Consider the following 23,762-nt stretch of genomic DNA (forward strand, 5'->3'; position numbering starts at 1 on the left):
AAATGATGTAAAAATATTTTTTTTGTTTTATCACTTAAAGGCACACTATTAGTGTTCAATTATTTTGATCTGGGTGTCCTAAAGAAAATATTTTTTTTGTTGTTTTCCTATCTTAATCTATTGTTATTTTAAACTTTATTATGATGGTTGGTCTATAATTATCTAAAATATGGTGTATGCGCCCGATATAATTAATTAAAAAAAAAATTCACAACATTTCTTATATTACCAATTTTGTTTACTTAAGTAGTGCAGAGTTTTACATTGATCATACTTTTCAATGGTTTTATTTTTGCATTTTAAAATACTCTTTGTTTTTAAAAGTTTTTTTGTTTATAGTTTGATAACTGCTTTTGTTTATTTAGTTTTATTGACAACTTAGTTTAACAATTTGATTGATTACTTCTTTTTTTTTTTTTCTAGTTTGGTTAGCTTTTGGAGGCAAAATAAAAATATTTGTATATAATGAAATAAAAAAATGGAAAATGATAGCTTATATGGAAAAAATGGCTTTAACAAAGAAAATCATATTACAGAAAATGGCTTCATCAAGGAAAATTTTTTTGCAGAAAATAAACATTGTAACAAAAGTAACACTTCTCTCAATGAGGGTTTTATGTCAACCCCAAATCATGCTAAGAAATTAGTCATTAAAAATTTCAAAGGTGTGTAACGCCTAATAAAATGAAAAGGAGTATAATATAAAATTTTTCATTATTCTTTGTATTTTAATTAATATTTTTTGTTTTTATTAAGTTTTATTTTTTATAAATAGTTTACTTTTGTACATTTTTTCAAATTTAATAAATAAATATTGTAAAATACATTAAATTTTGTAAAATTAATTATAAAGAAAACTTAATATGCATGTTTATTAGCAGATAACTTTTTCGCCTTTGCTTATGTATAACAATTAAAAATGGGGTCGATACAATATTTTTATTGTAGACTTTATTTTTTATCTTTTTAGTAGTACCCAGTCTCCCTGATAACTACAAAGATGTAACTTTTGAAAAATTAAAAGATGCTGTTTGTGCTATACATCTAGAACATTCTATTTCATATAGTCTTGAAGAACTTTACAAAGCGGTAGAAAATTTGTGTTCACATAATATGTCGTCTCAGTTGTATGAAAGGCTAAGAGAAGTTTGCGAAGAGCATGTTAAAACTATCATTGCAGAGTTTTCTTCATATCCTTTTTATTTATCTTTCTTCATTTTTTTTTTTTTTTTAGTTTTATTTAATATAATTTATTATTTGGTTTTCTATTTAATTTTTTCTATTTAATTTTTTTTTAACTCTTTAAAGACTCATATCATATCATCATTCCCCCTAAGTTCAAGTCATTTTTTGATGTTTTGAGGAAAATAAAAAAAACTGAAAAAAATTAGCAATTTTTTCTCTTACATCACAATGAAACAAATGAAAAAAAAACTGTTTTTTGATTAGTGATTTGTCATACTATAGAAATTGTTTCAACCATTAGTTCAAAACCCCTCTTGCTTCATAAGATTTGCATAGGATGTTTTGCAGTTTTAAGGTTAAAAGAGGGGGAAAAAGAAATTCATTTTTCAATATGATTTCTTTTAATCTTCTTTTTTAATGCTGAAATTCAGGGGAAGAACCTCATTGAAATCAACTTCTTATAGTATTTTATATGTAAAAGAATATACCTATCAGAGTATTTATGCTACACTACAGAGTATTTATGCTACACAATGTCACTAAGTAACAATTTCAACAATCCCTTTGCTAAATTCTGCAGGACCTAGAAAACTCAAATTTTTTAAAGCAAAAAAAAAAAAAGGAATCACAAACAGTTTGTATCATTATGAGTATAAAATTACACAAGCCTTATTCTAATTATAATAAATAATAATAATAATAATTAAAATATAAATAAGTATAAAACTATTATAATTATGAATTAACTATTATATATAAATGAATTATAAATAATATATGTATTAAGTGAGTTAATGTTGAAATATAATCATTAAGAAACATTTTCTTTGACCTTCATTAAACTGATATTATTGATAATTTTGTTTTTTTAAAAAAAATGGATAAACAATGGGAGTCACATTGTCGGCAAATGGTATGTTGTTTTTATTTGTATTGTATTATTGTTATATCACAATAGATTTTTCAAAGTTATAATGATGATCATGATGATGATAGTAATGATGTTAACTTTTCAAAGCTTTCATGTTACTTGAAGTAGCTACTTCAAAACTATGGCTGTTTTCATTTTCTGGTTTTTACAGAAACTTTCTTCTTTTTACGTCTTTAACCTTTATGAGTTTTTAACTTTCAAGTACTTGTGCAACAGGTGCTAAATCATTTTTTTCAGTTGTTATGGATACTCAAGATTTGATCATATTTATTTAGGGTATTTATTATATATTATTTATTATATATCATTTAGGGTTTTATAACCTCTTATAATTGATGTTAAGGCATACAGACCTTTATATTCCCTTAAATTATATTTTTATCTGCTTGTTGTATATTAAATCTGTTTGTATATAAAAAACTAAAAAAAGCCCAAAACACAAAAAAGCCCTAGACACTAGTTTTACAACTTAATACATAAATAATAAAGAATAAGTTTTACCTGGCTCAAGACCCTGGTTGATTATTAATACATCAATAAATACATAAATAGATAAAACTTGTCTAATTATTTTATATAAATAATACATATTATTCATATTAATATAATATATAATAATATGAATAAATCTTACTTATTTCATATTATTATAATCTGTATCTGTAAGTTATATAACCTTTATTGGTATTAATTGAGCTCTGTTGCACATAATTTATACTATTTACTAATTTTTACTACATAATGGCTTTTTTTTACATTGTTACATTTTTTCATTTTAAAAAGGATATATAAAAAGATCAAAAGAAGATATGAGCAAATAATGATGATAAAAAATGCAAACAATGAAGGTAAAACCAAATATGGTAAAAAAAAAATAACATGTTAAAAGAATAATGATTATCTAAATTCAAGAACAAAGGTTTATGGATGTAAAGAGTTATATATTCATATCTATGATTGAATATATGAAAAAATTTAATTTTCAAAAAATAATAAGTTAAACACCACTCCACTTTAAACTGCTCTAATCAACTTTTATCTGCTTTAATCTGCTTAAATAAACTTTAATCTGGCCAAATAAAATTTAAATAAGTTTTTTTCTTCTGTTAATTAAAAGAAAATTTATTAATATTAAATAATTACTTTTATAATAGAACCATTTTCAGCATCTTATTTTTTATCATCTTCAAATTCACCTTCAGCATTTATTTTTGTAACATGGATGATTTTTGTTTCTCAATGATATGAAAATGTTGAAGATGAAGATGATAAAAAATAGATGTTGAAGATGATTCAGTTGTAAATTTAGTCATAAAAATATGGTAACTAGAGTTGCAATGTTTTAAAACCAACCACCTAATATATATTTACCTGTAACATACATCCTTGTATGGCTACTTTTAAACATACTCTATATGATAACTCTTATGATAACTTTTGATCTCTAGCTGCTTATAAAGTTGCAAGTAGCCTATTTGAATGATTTGAAATGTTTATTAAAAAGAATACATGCGAAATGGAGACATTTAACTAATATTACAAGTTGTGCATAAGTATTTTGGTATAACATTAAGTTATTTTTGACTTTAATGTTACTTTAACAGGCTTGTTTATTTGCTTTATGCTTATTTTATAGATATGTTATGGGGTTATTTATAGGATTTTTAATAATAGACTTTCTATTATTAACTCAATCAACTGTTGCAATCGTTTGAAATTGTTAGAAATGGCAAATTAAAAAATTCAAAATAAACTATTTAAATCATTTTAAAATTAAAAATTTATGATCACACTAATGTGAATAATAAAAGTATAAATTTATATATCTATATCTTGTTGTTATTGTATCAAGAATAATATCAAAGATATGAACGCATTAAAATTTTTTAAATTTGATTTCTGTTTCCTAGACCATGATCAGAAGCATTTTTTTGTATCTTGATAGAGTATATGTACTGCAAAACTCATCAGTTCTTTCCATATGGTAAATTTCTATTTTTATGGCTAGTTGTTAATTTTTTATGTCATACCACACACACACACACACACACACACACACACACACACACACACACACACACACACACACACACACACACACACACACACACACACACACACACACACACACACACACACACACACACAAACACACACACACAAACACACACACAATAAGTTATAGCTTAAATAAATTAAGATTGTGATAGTTATGCTTTTTATCCTAGTAAGTATCCCTCTGTCTTAATTAGTTGATTAGTTTTAGTCTGATTATCACTTGTTTTACTTTTTTGTATTGAAAAGAAATTTTTGTGGAACCAGTATCTAGTTTTTATTTAAAAGGTGTTAACTTTCAATATTTAAACTTTGAAATAAGTGAGTGCCGACATTCTTAGCTGCTCGCTGAACAAACAATATTTTTATATCAATTATTATTATTATTTTTTATTTATTAATTTCTAAAAATATATTAGTTACAATGGTTTTTAAAGGGATGTTGGACTTCAACTATGGAGAATACACATTATGGGTCATCCTTTTATTCAGTCAAAGACAGTACAAGCATTACTATTTTTTATCAAAAATGAACGGTATGAAAAGTTTTCAACTTTCTGTTTTCAATATAAAAATAGGTAAAAGATTGTCTTTTTTGAAAATGTTTTAATTTAAAGTAGAATTTTTAATTACTTCATCAAAAAGCTTTTAGCATCAATTACTGGTTGAAAGCAATGAAGCATTGAGTCAACAAGCATGATAATCACATCAAAGTCAATTTCTTCCCATTCTTGTTTCAGAATTTTAAATTTTGTTAACATGTTGGTTTTTGACCTGAAATTTGTTGATCGAGATGTTTTCATATATGTTCAAAAAGATTAAGGTCAGACCTTTGAAAAGGGTATTCCATTAATCAGATTTTTTTGAACTTGAAAAAGTTTTTCGCTAGGGTTGAAGTGTGCTTCAACCTATGTCTTTAGCATGTGGCAGTATCCTTTATGATATCCTTGTACATATCTTTGCCCATTATGCAATCAATCAAGTGGATAGACTGACACTATTTTTATTGAAGCAAATCCAAACTACAATCACAATCAAAAGTTTGGAACATCGCATAAAAAAACACAAATTTTAAAAAATTATTCATTTATTTTATCAAAATATATTAGTAACCATTACAATTGACAAAAATCAAATATGTGAAACATTAGTAAATATTTTATTAATTGAATACTTGAAGTTAATACTTGGTATAATGTCCTTTAGCATTCAAACAATTAATTAAGCGGGTAGGCATAGAGTGAATGAGCTTTCTCAAATATTCAGGAGTCATAAATTGACTCCTATTATATTATATTTTTTCTTGTAGATCATCCGAAGATGAGGGTCTTAGTTTCTGGACTTTGTTTTTAAGATGATTTCAGCAGTTTTCAATGGGATTGAGGTCGGGCAAGTTACCAGCCCAGGGGCCAATGATCTCAACCCCATTCTCACATAACCAACTGCTTACAAGCTAGGCCCTGTGACAGGGTACTCCATCATGATGAAACTTGTAGGTATTAGTGATGTTCATGAGTATTTGAAGTTTTTTTGAAGTATTTTAAGACAAATATGGATATTTATTGTGTTGTTAGGAAGCATAAACCATAAATCACTACTTTGATTAGTTGTAAAGGCACCCCATTTCATGATATTAGGGCAATGTTTTACAGTAGAAAGCAAATACTGGGGGTTGTATCATTGGCAAAGCGGGCCCCTAACACCTGTAGAACGATAACCAAATTGTTTGATTAACAATTTGTTGCTAAATGTTACATTTTTCTAATCTTCCGCTGACCAGTGCTTGTATTTTTGACAGAAGGCAATACGGTCTCTAATATTTTTTTTGAAAAAAGGCAAGGTTTTTTTGCCTGACCATGGTTATTTAAGTTAGATCGTTTGCACAAACATCTTCTAATTTTCACAACACTTGGTGCAAAAGTTGGGAATATCTCCGACAAAATTTCAGATGCACTGGCAAAAGGATATGCTTTAGCATAATGATGAATGCAATTATCTGCCCTTTGAGTAGTAACCATCTCCATGCTTTACTGTTGTTTACTCTATTCTTTACTGTTAGCAACTGGTATTTAGGGTTATTTCAATGAATTTTTCGATGGCAAACATATCTAATACCATAAGATCAAAAAGACATAAACTTTGATTCATCACTAAAAAGTACTTTTGATCAAATATCTTTTGCCCAGTTCAAATGTTCATGAGCAATTTTTATATATGCTTTTCAAATCTTTATAGAAATAAAAGTTTTCTTTACAGGGGATCTTCTAAATAGATTTTCAGATTTTAAACAACGATTGGTTGTGTCAACATTACATTTCACATAATGAAATTCTTTTATTTCAGCATTTAACAAGTCAACATTTTTGCATGGTTCATAATTTGCTGCATGAATTAAAATTTTATCATGTCTTTCTGATGATGTTTGAGGTCTTTTGACTTGGGAGAGATTATTGTTATTTCTTTCCTTATATCTTTATTTATATCTGCAACTTTTGATTTTTTTATTGCAAATTGACCTGAAATATCTCTTGTAGTTCTGCCTTGTTCAATTGCATACAATACCGCTTTTTTGACAACTTTTTTTTTGCGAAATATAGAAATAGTATATATACATTTTATTAAGTTTTAAAATCTAATAATTTATTTTATTAGTTAAAACTTTAAACATAACTGTAACATTTGATCTTAAATAATATTAAACAAACCGTAAACATTTAGATGTTTATGGTTTTTTCAATGTTATTTAAGATCAGAAAGTATATTAAGTTTAGTCTTGGTATAGTTATGTTAAACACATGTGAAGAAGAACATGTTAATTAAAAAACATTAAACTTTTTTTAAATTTGATACAACTTAAGGTTTTTATTAAATCCATTGAAAGTGCGGTAGTGGTGTAGTGGTAGAGCGCTCGCTTCATAAGCGAGAGGTTCCGAGTTCGATCCCCACCACTTCCCTGGTAGTACCGCGCTCAACTTGTTTCTCCGCGCAGCGGCCTTGTTCGTCAAGGTTCGTGTTTCAGAGTTATAGAGTTGAGAGAGGGTTATAACCACAATTAAGTAGCCTCCTCATTTGTAGTGGCCTTCTGGGCCTTGGGAAGGTGAAATAACAAAAAAAAAAAAAAAAAAAAAGTAAGATGCGTGATTACACATAGCAAACTCAAAATAAGTCATAATGCCTAACAGAACTGTTATTGAAAAATGGGGGGTTTAAGCCCTGCAGCTTTCTAGCAAATGGTTCAGATGAAGTAATTTTAATTTGATGTAAAAACTTGCTAATATTCAGAGCTTTTAAAAAATAACAATAAAAATAAAGACTGCGCTAAATTAGCAACAGAAACGTTTGTATGTAGAACATCAGTCATAAAAAAGGATAACTTTTCAGACCATTTTTTAGACTTCCAGGTCTTGTTTTAAAGCGTTGAGTTACTGTCACTTTAATACGCGTAAAGCAATTTTACTTATACCTGGAGTAAAGTTTAATTGCTACATTTTTTAAAATATTGTTTATAGCTATGCTCTTATAAAGCAATCCTTTTATAATCATATAGTTATTATCCTTTTCATAACAGAAAGCAAAAAATCAAAACAAATTTTTTGTCGACCTGATGTTTTTTAAGTAAGGCACTCTTGTGCTGACCTGAAATCTTTAGAATTTCGCAGCTATATATATATATTTCTATATATATATATATATATGTATATATATATATATATATATATATATATATATATATATATATATGTATGTATGTATGTATGTATGTTTGTATATATATATATATAATATATATATATATATATATATATATATATATATATATATATATATATGCATATACATGCATATATATTTTTTCTTTGTTTATTTCGTATTTTTACTTTTTTCTCATGTTACATATTTATCAATATAAAGTGTTGATTTTACATTTGTTTATAAAATGGTAGCAATAGCGAAACAGTTGACAGAAGTTTACTGAAGAGATTAATAAAAATGCTAGCTGATCTTCAGGTAAGGCCAAATTATTTTTTGTTTAATAATGCTCGGTAAAAATCTGGTAAAAAAAACTCTGGTTTATGTTAAAGAGTTTAATTTTTTGTATAGTGTTTTACATTTTATATAACACAAATCTTTCACAAGTAAATACAAATCTTTTAATAATAAATAAAAATCTTTTACAAATAAAAAAACCACTATATAATATCAAGAATAAAAAAACCAATTATATAATATAAGGAATAAAAAACCCACTGCATAATTTAAGTAATAAAAAACCCAATATATAATATAAGTAATAAAAAATCCACTATATAATATAAGTAATAAAAAACCCACTGTATAATATAAGGAATAAAAAACCCATTATATAACATAAGGAATAAAAAGCCCATATTAGAGATGTCACAAATATTCAGTGACTATTCGGTATTCTTTAGCAAGTTCTGTTAGGATGTTTTGTGTTTGCTAACCACCGCTTATAATGTCTAATTTAAGCAAACAGTTTCACGTAAAAACCAATTTCCTTTTCCAATTGAATTTTTCTTGTCCACATTTTGTGCATATTTTCTGTAGAGATCGATTTGATTGTTTCGCTTACATTTCTTTTTCTTACAAAGCGGAGATAAATTGTCACAGGTGGTACTAGAAACCAGTTCATTGGTGTCAACAGCCTTTCACTGAGAAAGATTGGCCTTTTACTGGTATGAATTAACCTTTCACTAAAAAAAATTGTTATATTTGTCACACACCTCGATTTTTCTCAGAGCATTTCAATTTTTTTGTTTTGTTTTGCTCGTTGCGTTTTAACTAATCCCAGAAAATTAGTTTTGGAACGTGCATTAATAAAAAAAGCAATCATTTAATTATTCTCATTAAAGTTAAACCATGCTTTAAGTTCAAGTTGTCGTGAAGATATCATTTTTAGTAAGTTTGGAGTTCTTTGTGCTATATCTATCTTTAGCATCTTTTGAAATTACCTCAGAAATGCAAGATATACCCGAGCTGGTTGTTTTGGAAATTTTTTTGAATAGTTTAAAGAGTTTGATACTCTTATATGTTAATATAGTTTAAAAATTTGATTAAACACTCAACAAGTAATGCATACTGTAACACAACCTAGTCACAAATGAAACAGAAACGCTTGCAGTGTAGTTGACATTTCAACAAAGTAGATCAGAACCTTCAAAATAATTAAGTGTCGCCGAATATACGACAGCCAAGTATTTGGTATTCATCTGAGTGCCTAGCCAAATATCACTATTTGTGGCATCTCTACTATATACTATAAGGAATACTGTGCAGATAAATAATCAATAATAAGTAAACAAGATTTGTATGTAATTTTCACACAAATTTACATTATTATTATCATTGTTATTATTATTATTATTATTATTATAATATATTAATTTTTACACATCAAATCATTCAAAAGCAAATTACACAATAAGATGAAAAATCTTTTAAAAGTTCTAATTTTATAGATAAAAAGTTTTTGTATATACCAAAATGTATTGCTTAATTTAATGATGCATAGTTTAATGAAAAAAGGAATATATATATATATATATATATATATATATATATATATATATATATATATATATATATATATATATATATATATATATATATACACACACACACATACTCTTGCTAGGTCCTATTTAATTTTTACCATAAAGTTTAAACTCTCAGGCAATATAGCAGCACTCCTCGCATGTTCTACATATTTGTCAGTCGATGTATGTAAACAGTAAAAAAAATTCAAATACAAACATTCAGAATGTTTTTATTTTTATTAAAAAAATAAAAAACATTCTAGTCTATAAAGTTGCGTTTTTGTGGTTTTTAAAAAAGACTTAAGTAAAAAAAGACTAAATTTAATTTGTTTTCTTAATTAATTTTAATGGTTTATGCATAAAGTGTACTTGATTTTGTCACTTTTTTTTTACCACAAATGGTAAGTTTAGATGTCAAACCAAAGAAAAATATATATATATATATATATATATATATATATATATATATATATATATATATATATATATATATATATATATATATATATATATATATATATATATATATATTAGGGTGTGTCGATTTTTTTTTTTTTATCAATTTGAAAAACGGCAAGATGACTTTTGGTGAAGAATTTTACGGGGATTCCGAATCCGCAAAAAAAAATTAAAAAAAAGAATGTCTTGCTGGGTGGGTCAGCACTTTTTTTAACGGAAAAATGACTAAAATATGACTAATTAACGGAGGGAAATAATAATTGAAATCTTTTTTTTTTTTTTTTAAATTTTTGAAAAACTTAATAACTATTAAGTTGAACTTTAGGAAAATTTCATATTTGGTGCAAAATTTATAAAAATAACCACAGAAAGTGAGTTTTTGTGAAGGGCATTTTTACAAAAATAATCCACTTTTTTCATATTGTAGACAAAATGTGACGGTAGAGTGCGTTTATTTTTTTATCGAATTTTAAAATATTGGGTGTACATTTTTGTGAAGAATTTTATAAGGAATCCGAATCTGCAAAAAAAATAAAAAAATTAGATTTTAGACGGGGGAACGCTTAGTTTTGAAAGGTAAACTGACTAAAATGTGACTATTTAAAGAGAAAATATATTTACAAAAAATAGAAGTTGTAATATTTTTGATAAACTCAATATAAACAATATTGAATTTTATGAAAGTTTCATATTTGGTTAAAAAGTTGTAAAAATAACCACATAAAGTTGGTTTTTGTGAATGTTATTTTTATAAAAATTAATGCCATTTTTTATACTTTTAACACTCCATGTAGCTGTAGTGTGTGCCGTCTTTTCCAGTTATTATTATGCTTTAAATATAAGGGTATTTTATTTTTGTAAAGAATTGCACAAGGAATACGAATCCGTAAAAATAAAATAAGATCCACTTTATTATATCTTGTAAGATCCGCTTTATTATAGAAAAAATGACAAAATTATGTCAAAATACAAAGTTATAATAAAATTAGAGAAAGAAATTATTTATTTGCATTTTAATTTCAATATTTCGTATAAAAAATATTTTTTAAATTTACATATAAGTAACAAATAATAGTTAATAAATTTTATTTAAAATTGGTAATTCCAGCTAAGTTAAATTTAGAATTGTTTTTGCTCATGAAACTCCTGCTGACGTCTTGTGCTCTAATATATCCTTCTCTCTTTTCATGCGAATATGTTTTTGAACAAGCCTCTGTAACCTATATAAAACAGTAAAAATAATTTCATTATGGAACAATTTTAAATAAATTATTGTATTCTTATAATTAGATAAAAAAAGAAACCTGCTTAACACAACGTTCGATGGATTGTGAATGACATGGCCAATCTGGAACAACCATAGGCTGGTAAAAAAAATTTCTGATTTCATGGGTTGTGAGGCTTGTAGTAAGAAGTGGTTCGTATAATGAATCTTTCCAATCAATTAGATTGGTTAATTTATCAGCATCAGTAACTATGCATGGTGTTTTGCGACTTCTTACTGAATCATCTCCAAACTGGGTGTTATCATCTCCTTCCCCTCTAATTTCTAGTATCTTTTGCACTCCGAACTTTCGTTCCTCTTCATTGTTGGAACACAAAAGAGTCTGAATAATGCACTCACTAAATGCAAACCATGCAGATCTTTTTACAGTTTTTATTACTATTCCAAAAACTTCTTTTTTTTGAAATTTTAATTGTTTCAATTGGAATAAAATATGCCTAGGTCCATCTATCCAGGAATGTTTTACCTTAATTTGAAACCAGCAAGGAAAATAAACACCAACTATAAATTCAATAATTAAGCGTAGGTTTCTAAGGTTCTTTTCTGTTAAAAAATGAACTGAAACCCACAATCTACAGAAACAATTGGCAGTAGTAAACCATCTTGAATGAGAAACATTTCAAGGTTTCTCATTCAATGAGACCAATTTCAAGGTTTATTAAATTTTCAGGTAAAACTCCAGATCTTATTGCTGTTACAATTCTGTATCCGTAAGCTTGATCAGACGAAAGATCCTTAACTATTTTGTCTGGCAAAACAATAAGTGGTTCACCTAAAGTTACCATTTCAAAGTTCTTGTTTATTTCCAAATCTGTAACTGTATCCAATAGTTTTCCTAAATCACCGGACCATTTGTTGTTTGAAAGTGTTTTTCCATCTAATTCAACTATTAGATGTCTGAGGGGTAGTTCATTTGTATGAAGAGCGCATATTAGCCAGTTCAACTTTTTATCAAGTTTTAATTCGACAAATTTTATGACACCTCTTTCCCATCCAGTATTAACATTTGTAGAATCGCCTCCCAATGCTTGAATTATTTTGTCAACACCATGTTGAATCATCCATTCGACTAAATGATCGGCAACTATTTCGGCATGCTTTTTTTCTTCAGATGATTTTTGTGGAGTAAATTGAAACAAAAATCCTCCACCTGGTTCCATGCATGTAGTGTAATGTTCCTCTTTAATAGATCCAGGAAAAAACCGACTGGATCCTTCTACTTCTACCTTTACTTTGGTAACGTCTTTTCTACTATCAAAGAAAATACAATTGATGTTTCCATTGCCTATATATTTTAAAGTTTTATTTTTCAACTCATTCATTACATTATCTTGAGCTCTTACAATTTTTTTATGGTCAACAATAAACTGTGTATCTTTCTCAGTAATCAATCCAGCATCAATCCAGGCAGCTGTAGTCAAAGCCGCAGCAGCTCTAGAAGAAACTCCGTATCTAAAAATAGAATTTGTTTTTAGATAGTTAAATAAAGAATTTTGTTTAATTTAAAATAAAAAGTATATATTTTACCTTAGACTATGTATTGCGACATTTCGTACACTTTTAGTATTATATTTAGACTTTTTTACTTTCGAATTTGAAGTACTAGGTTCTGTGTTAAATTCTTCATTAGTAAGTTCATCTTCAGTCATTGAAAAATCATTGTTTAAAATTGTATTTGTTGTTATGCTGTTTGCCCTTTTTCTCTTAAAAGCTTCTTTATTAGAATGGTTATATAATTTTTTAACCTGTCTGTTGTGTTCAGGCATATCTTTGGAAGATATTTGAAGCAAACCTTTAGCACCAACTTTATCTCTTTCGGTTTTAATATAAAAAACGTCTATTATAGGAATTTTATATTCCTTAGAGCAGTTGCATGTAATGTGGGCTTGTTGTTTACAAATAACTTTGCAACCAAATTCAAACCAAATTTTGCCACTGGGTAATAACGGCACATGCAACCTTTTTTGCCATATCTTTTATTAAAAAGTTTCTGGAGTTTTTATCACACTGTTCTCTTAAAAGGGCTGCATATCGAAGTGTGTCTCTATATGTTGGAAGTTCAGATAGTAGCAACTCCTTTCCAGTACCAATTAACTCAGTTATTGAGGTTTTTTTCATGTTTCTTGTCTTTATTGTTATTTTTTTGTTAAAAGATGCCATATTAATTTCTACAATTTTTTCTATTTTGTATGTTTATATATAATCAAATTTTCTTTATAATATATAATCTTATTTAATCGCTTTTATAGTCAAAATTTAATTTTAGTATCATACTTGTCACTTATTTATCAATAGTTGTGAATAATTATTAGATAATAAAATTATATTGCTTAAGTAATACAATTTTAATTAACTAATTTAACAGCTGTCGTTAAAACTCTACCGTCACATTTTGTCTACAATATGAAAAAAGTTTTCCGTTAAAAAAAGTGCTGACCCACCCAGCAAGACATTCTTTTTTTTAATTTTTTTTTGCGGATTCGGAATCCCCGTAAAATTCTTCACCAAAAGTCATCTTGCCGTTTTTCAAATTTAAAAAAAAAAAAAAAATCGACACACCCTAATATATATATATATATATATATATATATATATATATATATATATATATATATATATATATATATATATATATATATATATATATCCTTTGACACACAAGTTCTATGCAACTACCCCTGTTGTATTGAAATTCAAAACAATAAACTTAATAAGTTAAAAATATATTAATTATAGGTTACTATTTATGCATAAGTTACTGTTGATGCATAAATTAAGGTTTCTATTAGAAATTAGTGGTGTAATAAATATAAAACATTGTCACATGGTATAATCAATGTTTGTTTAACTCATAAACAAATAATTTTAATTTTAATTTTTAGGTAATGATATTGGGGCAGGTGAGGCTGCTTAGTTGTGGTGAAAATCACACAAAGTGAGGTTTTCATCACAAGTAGAGTCATAATTGTTAAACTTTTAAAAAAGAAGAAAAAAATACACCTAATTTCCATTATTTAAATTTTAAAGTAATAAGATAAATGTAATGACCTAACAATCGTTTGACTGAATGATTTGTCTCTTTTATCACACTGTGAAAAATCTTTATCATGTTTACACTTTCATTAATTAATAAAGGTGTTTTTATGGTAAGATGATGTTGAGGTGTTGTCATATTGAGATGTTGGCATCATATACATCTGCTATGGTGTCAGTACATTCTGTCTCATAAGCTGCTGCCTTGTAGGATCTGCTTTTCTAGGCAAAGACTAGGAGAAATTAAATCTAGCCTAAAATACCCCTGTCTTTGAGTCTTTGTTGAGTAAAGCCTAAAGATTATGTCTCAATAAAAATACTTATATCTATATTAAATATCTATAGCCTGCATTCACCTACTGTCTTGTAGAAGAGCTCCTTGGCAAAGACTTTAGGGGTAAGCAGAAAATCTTTATTAACCTTGCACCCGTTCTTCATCTAATATCTAGATGCTTATTGGAGAGCTTATTGCTTAGGGTGTATTTTTGTAGGGTGTATTTTTTATTATATTACAGTGTCATTCACAATCTAAGATTGAGTTCAATTCATTATTATTAATAATGCAAATAAGGTATGTGAAAATATTAATAAAAAAATCTACTATTACTAATAAAGCTATTACTCTAAATAAGCTGCTATTACTACTAATAAAGCTATTGCTACTAAAGCTGACTTTGATTCTTTTTATGATTTTGTGATGGTACTATGACTGATTTCATTTGTCTCTCTGTTATCAATTTTGCTTTCTTTATAATCTCCTGGATTCAGGTGAGCATGGAATCTTTTGCTTCTTTTCATCAGTTTCAAGTTTCAAGTTTCACTTTTGATTTTCTCCTTATGCAACTGCTATTTCTGATCATAAACTTTTGTTTCATCTTTTTCAAAAAAAAAAAATTTCAAAAACATCTTTTATTATTACAGGAAATCAATGCTAAAGGCATTATCTGATGCTCTGGTCCATTTTATTCTCAGACTATTAGATCACCTATTTTAAAAATCTTAGAAGTTAAGTTTTAGAGGCTTTTGGCAAATCTTTAGTAATATCATTAATCAAGTTTGACATTCTAACTCTCATACACAGGTCTGATCTTATTACATCTTTGAAGTTTTAAGCTTTAAATGTTGTCAACAGTTATTTACCAATGTTAAAAGTTGCTCCTGCAGCTGTGAATTCTCGGTTTTGGTTTTAAGCTAGTTGTGTTAAGTGTAATTAATGTGCGTAACTAAGCATAAAGTAAAAGTGAAGTTATGCTGATGATGCAGTTTTTTTGGTGGTCTTATATTTTTCTTAAGCTTATTATAGTTAATTTTTTTTATTATTTGATGTTTTAACAAAGACCAAAATTGGCCAAAAAAAAAAAAATTGAAAACATGTTAAAAATTAGCTCATAAACATCTTTTTTTAGTTTATAAGTGAATTTATTTTAATGCCAACCTTCCCCTCCCCCATTTTTCTCCTTTATATGTTTACATACACTTTGTTTAACCTCCTCAATCTAAACGGCACAGTTTTTTTAAGCATTTATTTAAATTTCTTTTTACAACAATGTATAATCAAAATTAATTTGTAGATTATTTTATCTATTTTTATTTTGTTTTGCTTAGATGTACCAACAAATATTTGAACCAGTTTTTTTAAAAGAGACTGATCAGTTATATTTGATTGAAGGAAATACATTAATGTCAAAAGTAGATGTTCCAAACTATTTACAACATGTGGAAAGACGATTAAAAGAAGAATCAGAGCGACTTTTTCATTATTTAGAACCATGTACTAGGTAATCATAACTATGTATTAACAAGAAGTAAAATTATTAGGTAGCAATTTTCTATATAAGTTAAAACAAACATTTTATTTAAGATAAAACAGAAAAAACTCCAGAAAAAAATTTAAATAAAATCAGCAAAACTAAGTTTCATTTAAATTCCTAATAAATTGGTAAAATACTGCTTTTGTATTTTCAATCTTTTAAATGCTGATGTTTGAAAGAAAAGCCAGTGAACTCAGCGTTTGATTTTCTCTCAATTTTATGCTAAATTGTTGCAGTTCATTAATTTGTTGAACCCTATTTCTAAAGTTTGTGCTAACCAAAAACAGTTTTAAGTCTTATTTTTCCTAATTCCAAGTGCTGCATATATATATATATATATATATATATATATATATATATATATATATATATATATATATATATATATATATATATATATGTATATATATATATATATATATATATATGTATATATATATATATATATATATATATATATATATATATATATATATATATATATATATATATATATATATATATATATATATATATATATATATATATATATGTGTGTGTGTATATATATATATATATATATATATATATATATATATATATATATATATATATATATATATATATATATATATACACATACATACATACATACACAGGGCTTGTAATGAAGCGGGCGCGATCCCGCTGTGCTCGTGAAACATGCCCGTAAACGGTATTTTTAAACCTTCTAGGCCCAATAAACAATGCTTGCTCAGCTTATAACGAGAGTATAAAATCACGCTCGTTCAAAAGTTTATGACAGAAAAAATAATAAGCTTTTATATGGTTTTTTTTATAAAATATTTGTAATTAAATTTTTTAGGTAATGATAAAACTTGTCGAATTAACAGTAAAACTCTATCTTCCTTATACTTATATCCTTATAATAATATAAGATTTATTTTATTTATTGTTAATAATATTCTACACATGGTTTACACATTTGCTTGATGATAAGCTTAATGTTAAGTGTTGAATTATTTCAAAAATGCGTTAAAAAACTAAACTTAGATAAAGTTAAAAAAAATGTTAACTTGAAAAAAAATCTAAATGAAAGAGAAAAAAGGTAAAAAACTTAAGTAAAATAATGTTTTTTTGAGCAATGCTACAGCATTCTTTTTTTTCTACAGAATTCTTTTTTTAATGAGGCAGTTAAAACTTATGTAATATATACCGCTGACAACAGTTGAGGAGAAAATCTTTTATTTGACTTACAACTAATAGTTTTGAAGAATTTCAAATTGTTCTTGTGTTATCTAATTTTTTGACGATAAGAAAAAGCGTTATTTAAATAAGAAATTATAAAAAAATATATTTAATAATTATTAATTTACGAAAAAAATTAATTATTAAAAAAATATCAAGAAATATAAAAACCGTTAATCGTAAATATTAATTTCACAGCATTTTAAATACATATCAAAACAACGAAAGCAAAAAAGTTTAGCCACAAATTTATTCTTCAATTATAAGAACTTATTAAGCACTTGCATTTTTGTTTGGTTGCGTTTTTTTTCATCATTATTAGTTTAAAAAAATAGTGATCTGGCGCAAATATAAAACAAGAAGTTGGGAAGTATAAAAAAATACATCGTTGTAGTAGTATAAATGCACTGTTGTAGATGCTACTTCAAACATTGATGAATGAAAGTCGTATAACAAATAGAAAGCTTTTTATAAACACAGTCTTCCGCAATTTTCAAATTTCAAGATCGCTCTCGCGGCCCTAACCCCGAGCACATATAATTGCGCTCGATGACAACATATCATAATTTTACGAGCGTGATATAACACGCTTGATGATTTTCTTCATCACAAGCCCTGTATATATATATAGATCTATATATATATATATATATATATATATCTATATCTATATATATATAGATATATATATATATATGTATATGTATATATATCAGGCCTTGTTAAGAAGCGTTACGCAGCTCGCATTTTGCTTGCGAAAAGGCGATTTGCCTACGCGTTCAGCAGTTTAGCGCTACGCAAAAACTTTTATCTTTTAGAATATTTAAATTATCTTTTGATTGTCGTTAACGTGACGTTTATTCAGAAGAAATAAAGTCGTAAGTAAAAGCATTTAACCGCAATTGTAAACTAATAGATTTTTTGTTAAAGAAACAGTTTGTTTCATAATTTTTTGTTGTTGTTGTTAAAAAGTAGTTAAAAAAAATAAAGTGTTTTAAGTTTTATCTTATGGAATTAAACATATAAATTCCTTTTGAATATAAAAATTATTTTTAGTCATAATAGTTAAAAAAATGCATGATTTATTTTGATGTAAATATTTTATTAATAAGATATTTTGTTTATTGTTAATTCAATAACGTAAAGTTTTAATGACGTTCGTTTAATTTATGAAAATAAATTATGATCGCGAATATGTTATCGGTAACTGATAAATAAGAAAAAAAAACTCTTTATTGTTTAAAAACATTATTAAAAAAAGTTCACAAATTAAATAAGAAAAAATTTACAGTTAATAAAATAACCAAAAACCAACTGTAAAATCATAAGAAAATAAACAAACATTTTTTTACGTTTCATGAAAAAAATATTTTTTTCAAAATAAAATTTAGTTCATATTTGAAAAAAAATAATAAAAATGATTTTTTAAATAAGAACTGAGATTTTATTTGTATCTTTTGTTATAGTGAGAAAAAAACAAACTGTTTGTATGATTTTTAACGCATTAATAAAATAACTTTAATTACGATGCGGTACTTGTAAAGACGCTAGTGACGCAATATAACTTCTAACGATGCAAAATATATTTGCTGAGTTGAGTTACTTAAAAATGCATGACGCGTTTTCGCTACGCAGCGAAATCTTGTAACAAGGCCTGATATATATATATATATATATGCGTGTGTGTGTGTATGTATATATATATACAGGGGCTATTCATGACTGTTTTTTACAGTGTTGACTGTATTTTTCAGAAATTAAGGATTTTTTTTTTTTTTTTTTTTTACGGCAAATATCGTGTTTTTTTTTTGCAAAAAAATGCCTACATAAGACAGGTTTGTCTTATGTAGGCATTTTTTTTTTATAATTATATATATATGTGTATATATATATATATATATATATATATATATATATATATATATATATATATATATATATATATATATATATATATATATATATATATATATATAATTAAAAACAAAAAAGAAAAAACTTTTATTATGGAACTTTAAGTTTCATGCCTAACAGCAATCATCAGCCATATATTACAAAATTAAAAATTAAATGTTAAAATTACAATTAGAATTACGTTGGTGTCAGTTCTAATGACTCCATGGAAACAAAATTTTGGAAGTTTTAAAGTATAACGTGGGTTAAATGTGATGTAAACCAACCTGGATCAATCTGCATTATCAAATGAGGAAATAAGGAAATTATTTTTGTGCCTGCACTTTGAGATTATTTCACTCCCTGTGTTAAGTAGGTTTTCTCCTTTACACAAGGAGTGAAATAATCTCAAAGTGCAGGCACAAAAATAATTTCCTTATTTCCTCATTTGATTTCCTCATTTCCTTTATTTTTCTCAAAATTTCAAACTTCTTGTTCAAAAAGAGGTTGCAAACTTTTGATGCTGGGTTGTATGGTTTGCATTGTTAAACAATCTTCCATCTGACAAAAGGTGTAAAGTTTTTTCTTTAAATTTCCATACTTCTTTAGATAACTCTGTATCATTCTTATATCTAATTGCATTGAAGGATTTTAAATGGTTTGCATACTGAAATTTAAAAGATGTTTTGCTGAGTCCAAAATACACTTTTTCTTTGTATTCCGGGTTGTTTGAATAAATGGTGGCCTGATAAACAATGCTGTTAGAAAGACAATAATTGTTCATTGGGCATTTGGATTTGTCAATGCAGTTGCATGTCTTTTCATTAATTTTTGCCTCCTTATGTAAAGTGTTTTTATTGTGAGAGTTGATAATGGTTTTTATATTTGGCATGCAGGAATAACTAGTTTTGGTTGTATTTCTATTAAACATTTTACAAAGTCTGTGGTTAACTGGAAAGTGGTGGTCGATGAGGTAAAAAAAACATTTACCTATTTTTGTTACAACATTTGCACTGAAAGGAGAATTATACTAAATTATCTTGCGTTTATGATTGCCGTTTGTTGATTTTATACTTGGATGGTATGCAAGTTTGCAATTGTACCCAGATTTTTATTTTGCATCAAATCTCACAGTTTTATGAAAAAAGTAGTTTCGGTATATATCGAGATGATGGATTAGCTATATTTAGAAACAAAAGTGGTCAGGAAATGGAGAAGATAAGAAATATTTTGTACAAATTTTTAAAAATAACAATTTTATATCCCAATTAAATGTAATTTGAAAATAGTTAAGGTTTAGCATTAAATCTCGATTTAACGCTAAACCTTATGGTTCTTTTCAGCCATACCACAAACCAGATGATATACTAGATTATATCCATACTAGTTCTAAACATCCACCGAGTGTAATAAAAAGTATTCCTAAGACTATTGAATTAAAATTATCAGCAGCATCATCAAGTGAATCGATTTTTAAAGATAGTATTCCTCCTTATCAAGAAGCCCTGAAGAAATCTGGGTACAATTGCAAACTTGCATGCCATCCAAGTATAAAATCAACAAACAAAAATTATATTTATAAGTATATATTTTTTATTATAAATGTCTTTAAATAAAAAAAAAATTACATTATCTTTTTAGATAAATGATTTAGTTATTTTTTCTTTTGTTTATATTACTGCGAAGAATTAAAAATTATTTTTTTAACTTTTAAATGTGAGCATTTGTTAAGCAATTGTTAGATGTAAGTTACTTTATTTAAAAAGGGTTTCGCATAATATTGTATTATAAAAGCATTTGTAAAGATAAACAATTAAAAATTATTTATTCCAAACCTAATTTAAATAATCTTATTGTTATAGTTTATTATTTATTTTAGTTAAGTTTCAATTTAATTTTTTTTTGTTTTAGTTTGAATTTATTTTATTTTTCGCCATTTTTTTAATGATAATTTATTTGCTTCTTTTACAATAAGTTTTTTTAAGTTTTTTCATAGTTGAGATAATTTTTCAGCGCGTTTTTAAAATGTGCTGAAAAAATCTTAAATCTGTTAATATGTTTTGAAAATTATACAATAAAATGTTTAATTTTCAAAACATATTAACAGCTCTGGTCAAATTTTCAAAATCAAATAGTATTTGCTTGGTTGTATTATGGCGTGAAATCGCCTGCCTTCCTGGCCAAGTCTGAATATATGTGTGTGTTCTTTTAAAAATTATTAAAGCGCACAAAGTATTTGACCAAACTTTTAATATATTTTTATTATTCTATTTTAATACATTTTATATTTGTATTTTAAATATTTTTAAAATGATTGATTATATAACATTTTTTACCAAATTTTTTTAATTTTTTATTTTAACAAGAGTAGTGGTTATTCTTACAAAGTATAATCTCTTCAAAAGATAATCTTCAAAAGATAATCAAAGTATAATCTCCTCTTTAAAGTATAATCTTCTCTTGTTCTTTAATAAAAATGTTATCAGATATAAAAGTTTTTGCTCTGGAAATTATTAAAAAAAAGACACATTTTACCAAACTTTATTTTTAGTGTATTTTTGTTAAAACGATTGATTTTTTATTGTACTTCTTTTTATTTTTTCTGTTTAAAAAAGTTTTTGTTGTTTTAAACAAAACTTGAAAATGAAAATGTTTTGAATGTTCTTATATTTTTATTTATAAAGGTTTGTTGAGGGATATTTAATAGATTGTTGCATTTATTAAGGCTACTTGTTGTACTTTCTTTTTTCTTTATAGAGGTTTGTTGAGTGGTTTTCAGTTGATTTATGTTGCATTTATTAAGGCTACTTGTTGTATTTTCTTTTTTCTTTATAGAGGTTTGTTGAGTGGTTTTCAGTTGATTTATGTTGCATTTATTAAGGCTACTTGTTGTATTTTCTTTTTTCTTTAGAAAAGCTTTGATCAGTTCTGTTGAAAATCAAATGATCAGTTGTCATCTTACAAATATACTCAACAAAGGGTTTAACTACTTAATGGATTGCAGTGCAAATGTTCATCTTTTGCTTATGTACAATTTATTTTCAAGGGTAAAAAACGGGCTGGATAGTTTGTGCGAATATTTTGGTGCTTACATAAAGGTGGCAATATTTTCATCTATTCTTTAATTTTTAAATAATTCAGCTTTTAAAAAGAATTTTTTAAAAAGTGTAATTTATTTTGTTTTAAGGTAAAAGGTCTTACAATAATTAATGATACAGAAAGAGATAAATACATGGTACAAGAATTGCTTGAATTTAAAGAGAAGTTAGACATGCTTATTGAAGAGTCATTTAACAAAAATGAAAAGTTTATCATTACTATGAAAGTAAATATTTGTTTTTAATATATCAAATAGTTTAGTAAAACAATTTTTCTTCAAATATAGTTAGGTTTATGTAAATTGTTAGTGGCATGATTTAATTAGATCTTGGGACATTATTCACTATTATACTTATCAAGTTTTTTTTTGACTTGGGTAACTTTTTTAACATATAGTTTGTTATAGCATTTAACTTGTTGCAGATGCAATGTTTCTTAAAATGCTGCTAATATTATTTTGAAACATTTTTCTTTTACTAGGACTCTTTTGAATATTTTATCAACAAACGACCAAACAAACCTGCAGAACTTATAGGTATAGAATTTTTTATTTAATTTTATGGTTAAAGCATTTTAAGGTGTACGACTTAGCTTATAAAACATAAAAATCAATAAAGTATGAGCAGTTTTCAAAATTCAGTTTTTTTTATCTAAAAAAGTTTGCAGTCAGTCTAAAAGCATTTTTTCTTTATAAAGAAAAAAACTGTAAATTTAGAGTTCCACAGAGAACTAAATTTGAAGTTTATGTCAGAAAGTTAGGTTTACAACCATTATTGTAAATGCGGCATGCTGTAGTGGTGTTGTGGTAGATTGCTTGCATTTATAAGGAGAAGAGTTAAAAAGTTTTGATCCATCATGCACAATCACCATACCTTGGTGTACCAATTACCATGAACTTATTTCTTTGTCTATCAGCCTTTTTTGTCAAAGTTCTTAGTGTTTAGTGTTGTTCTTAATGTTAGTTCTTAGTGTTTAGTGTAGTAAAAGTGAAAAATTAGTCATAAAATATTCCTTTGATAACAAAGGATTTCTGTACAACTTGATATATTATGTGAAATATCAAATATTATGTGAAATTTCTAAGCTTTAAAAAGTTCTTCATAATAGTTTTTTGGGCCACTGAAACATTTAAATAAAATTAAAATTGAAAATTAAAATGTTGTTGCTTAGATAGTTTTAAGTAATTTGCTTTTCATTAATTCGTTGCAAATGCTCCTTTGGCGTTA

The 23,762-nt window shown here is 26.0% G+C and overlaps 1 protein-coding gene across 1 annotated transcript in view; it reads left to right on the forward strand.

Annotated features, from left to right (window-relative positions):
* The first annotated feature begins 409 nt into the window (after positions 1 to 409).
* Positions 410 to 23,762, forward strand: part of LOC100199190 (cullin-4A) — a 45,716-nt gene continuing 22,363 nt past the window's right edge. The window contains exons 1-10 of the mRNA XM_065788640.1: positions 410 to 665; positions 971 to 1,190; positions 2,029 to 2,098; positions 4,027 to 4,100; positions 4,609 to 4,707; positions 8,116 to 8,179; positions 16,112 to 16,284; positions 22,349 to 22,535; positions 22,625 to 22,762; positions 23,017 to 23,071. Coding sequence (XP_065644712.1) covers positions 479 to 665; positions 971 to 1,190; positions 2,029 to 2,098; positions 4,027 to 4,100; positions 4,609 to 4,707; positions 8,116 to 8,179; positions 16,112 to 16,284; positions 22,349 to 22,535; positions 22,625 to 22,762; positions 23,017 to 23,071 — 1,267 coding nt within the window. The 5' untranslated portion in view covers positions 410 to 478. The remainder of the gene's footprint in view (positions 666 to 970; positions 1,191 to 2,028; positions 2,099 to 4,026; positions 4,101 to 4,608; positions 4,708 to 8,115; positions 8,180 to 16,111; positions 16,285 to 22,348; positions 22,536 to 22,624; positions 22,763 to 23,016; positions 23,072 to 23,762) is intronic.

Source organism: Hydra vulgaris, chromosome 01 (genome assembly GCF_038396675.1).
Source record: "Hydra vulgaris chromosome 01, alternate assembly HydraT2T_AEP".
In the NCBI taxonomy this organism is placed as follows: Eukaryota; Metazoa; Cnidaria; class Hydrozoa; order Anthoathecata; family Hydridae; genus Hydra; species Hydra vulgaris.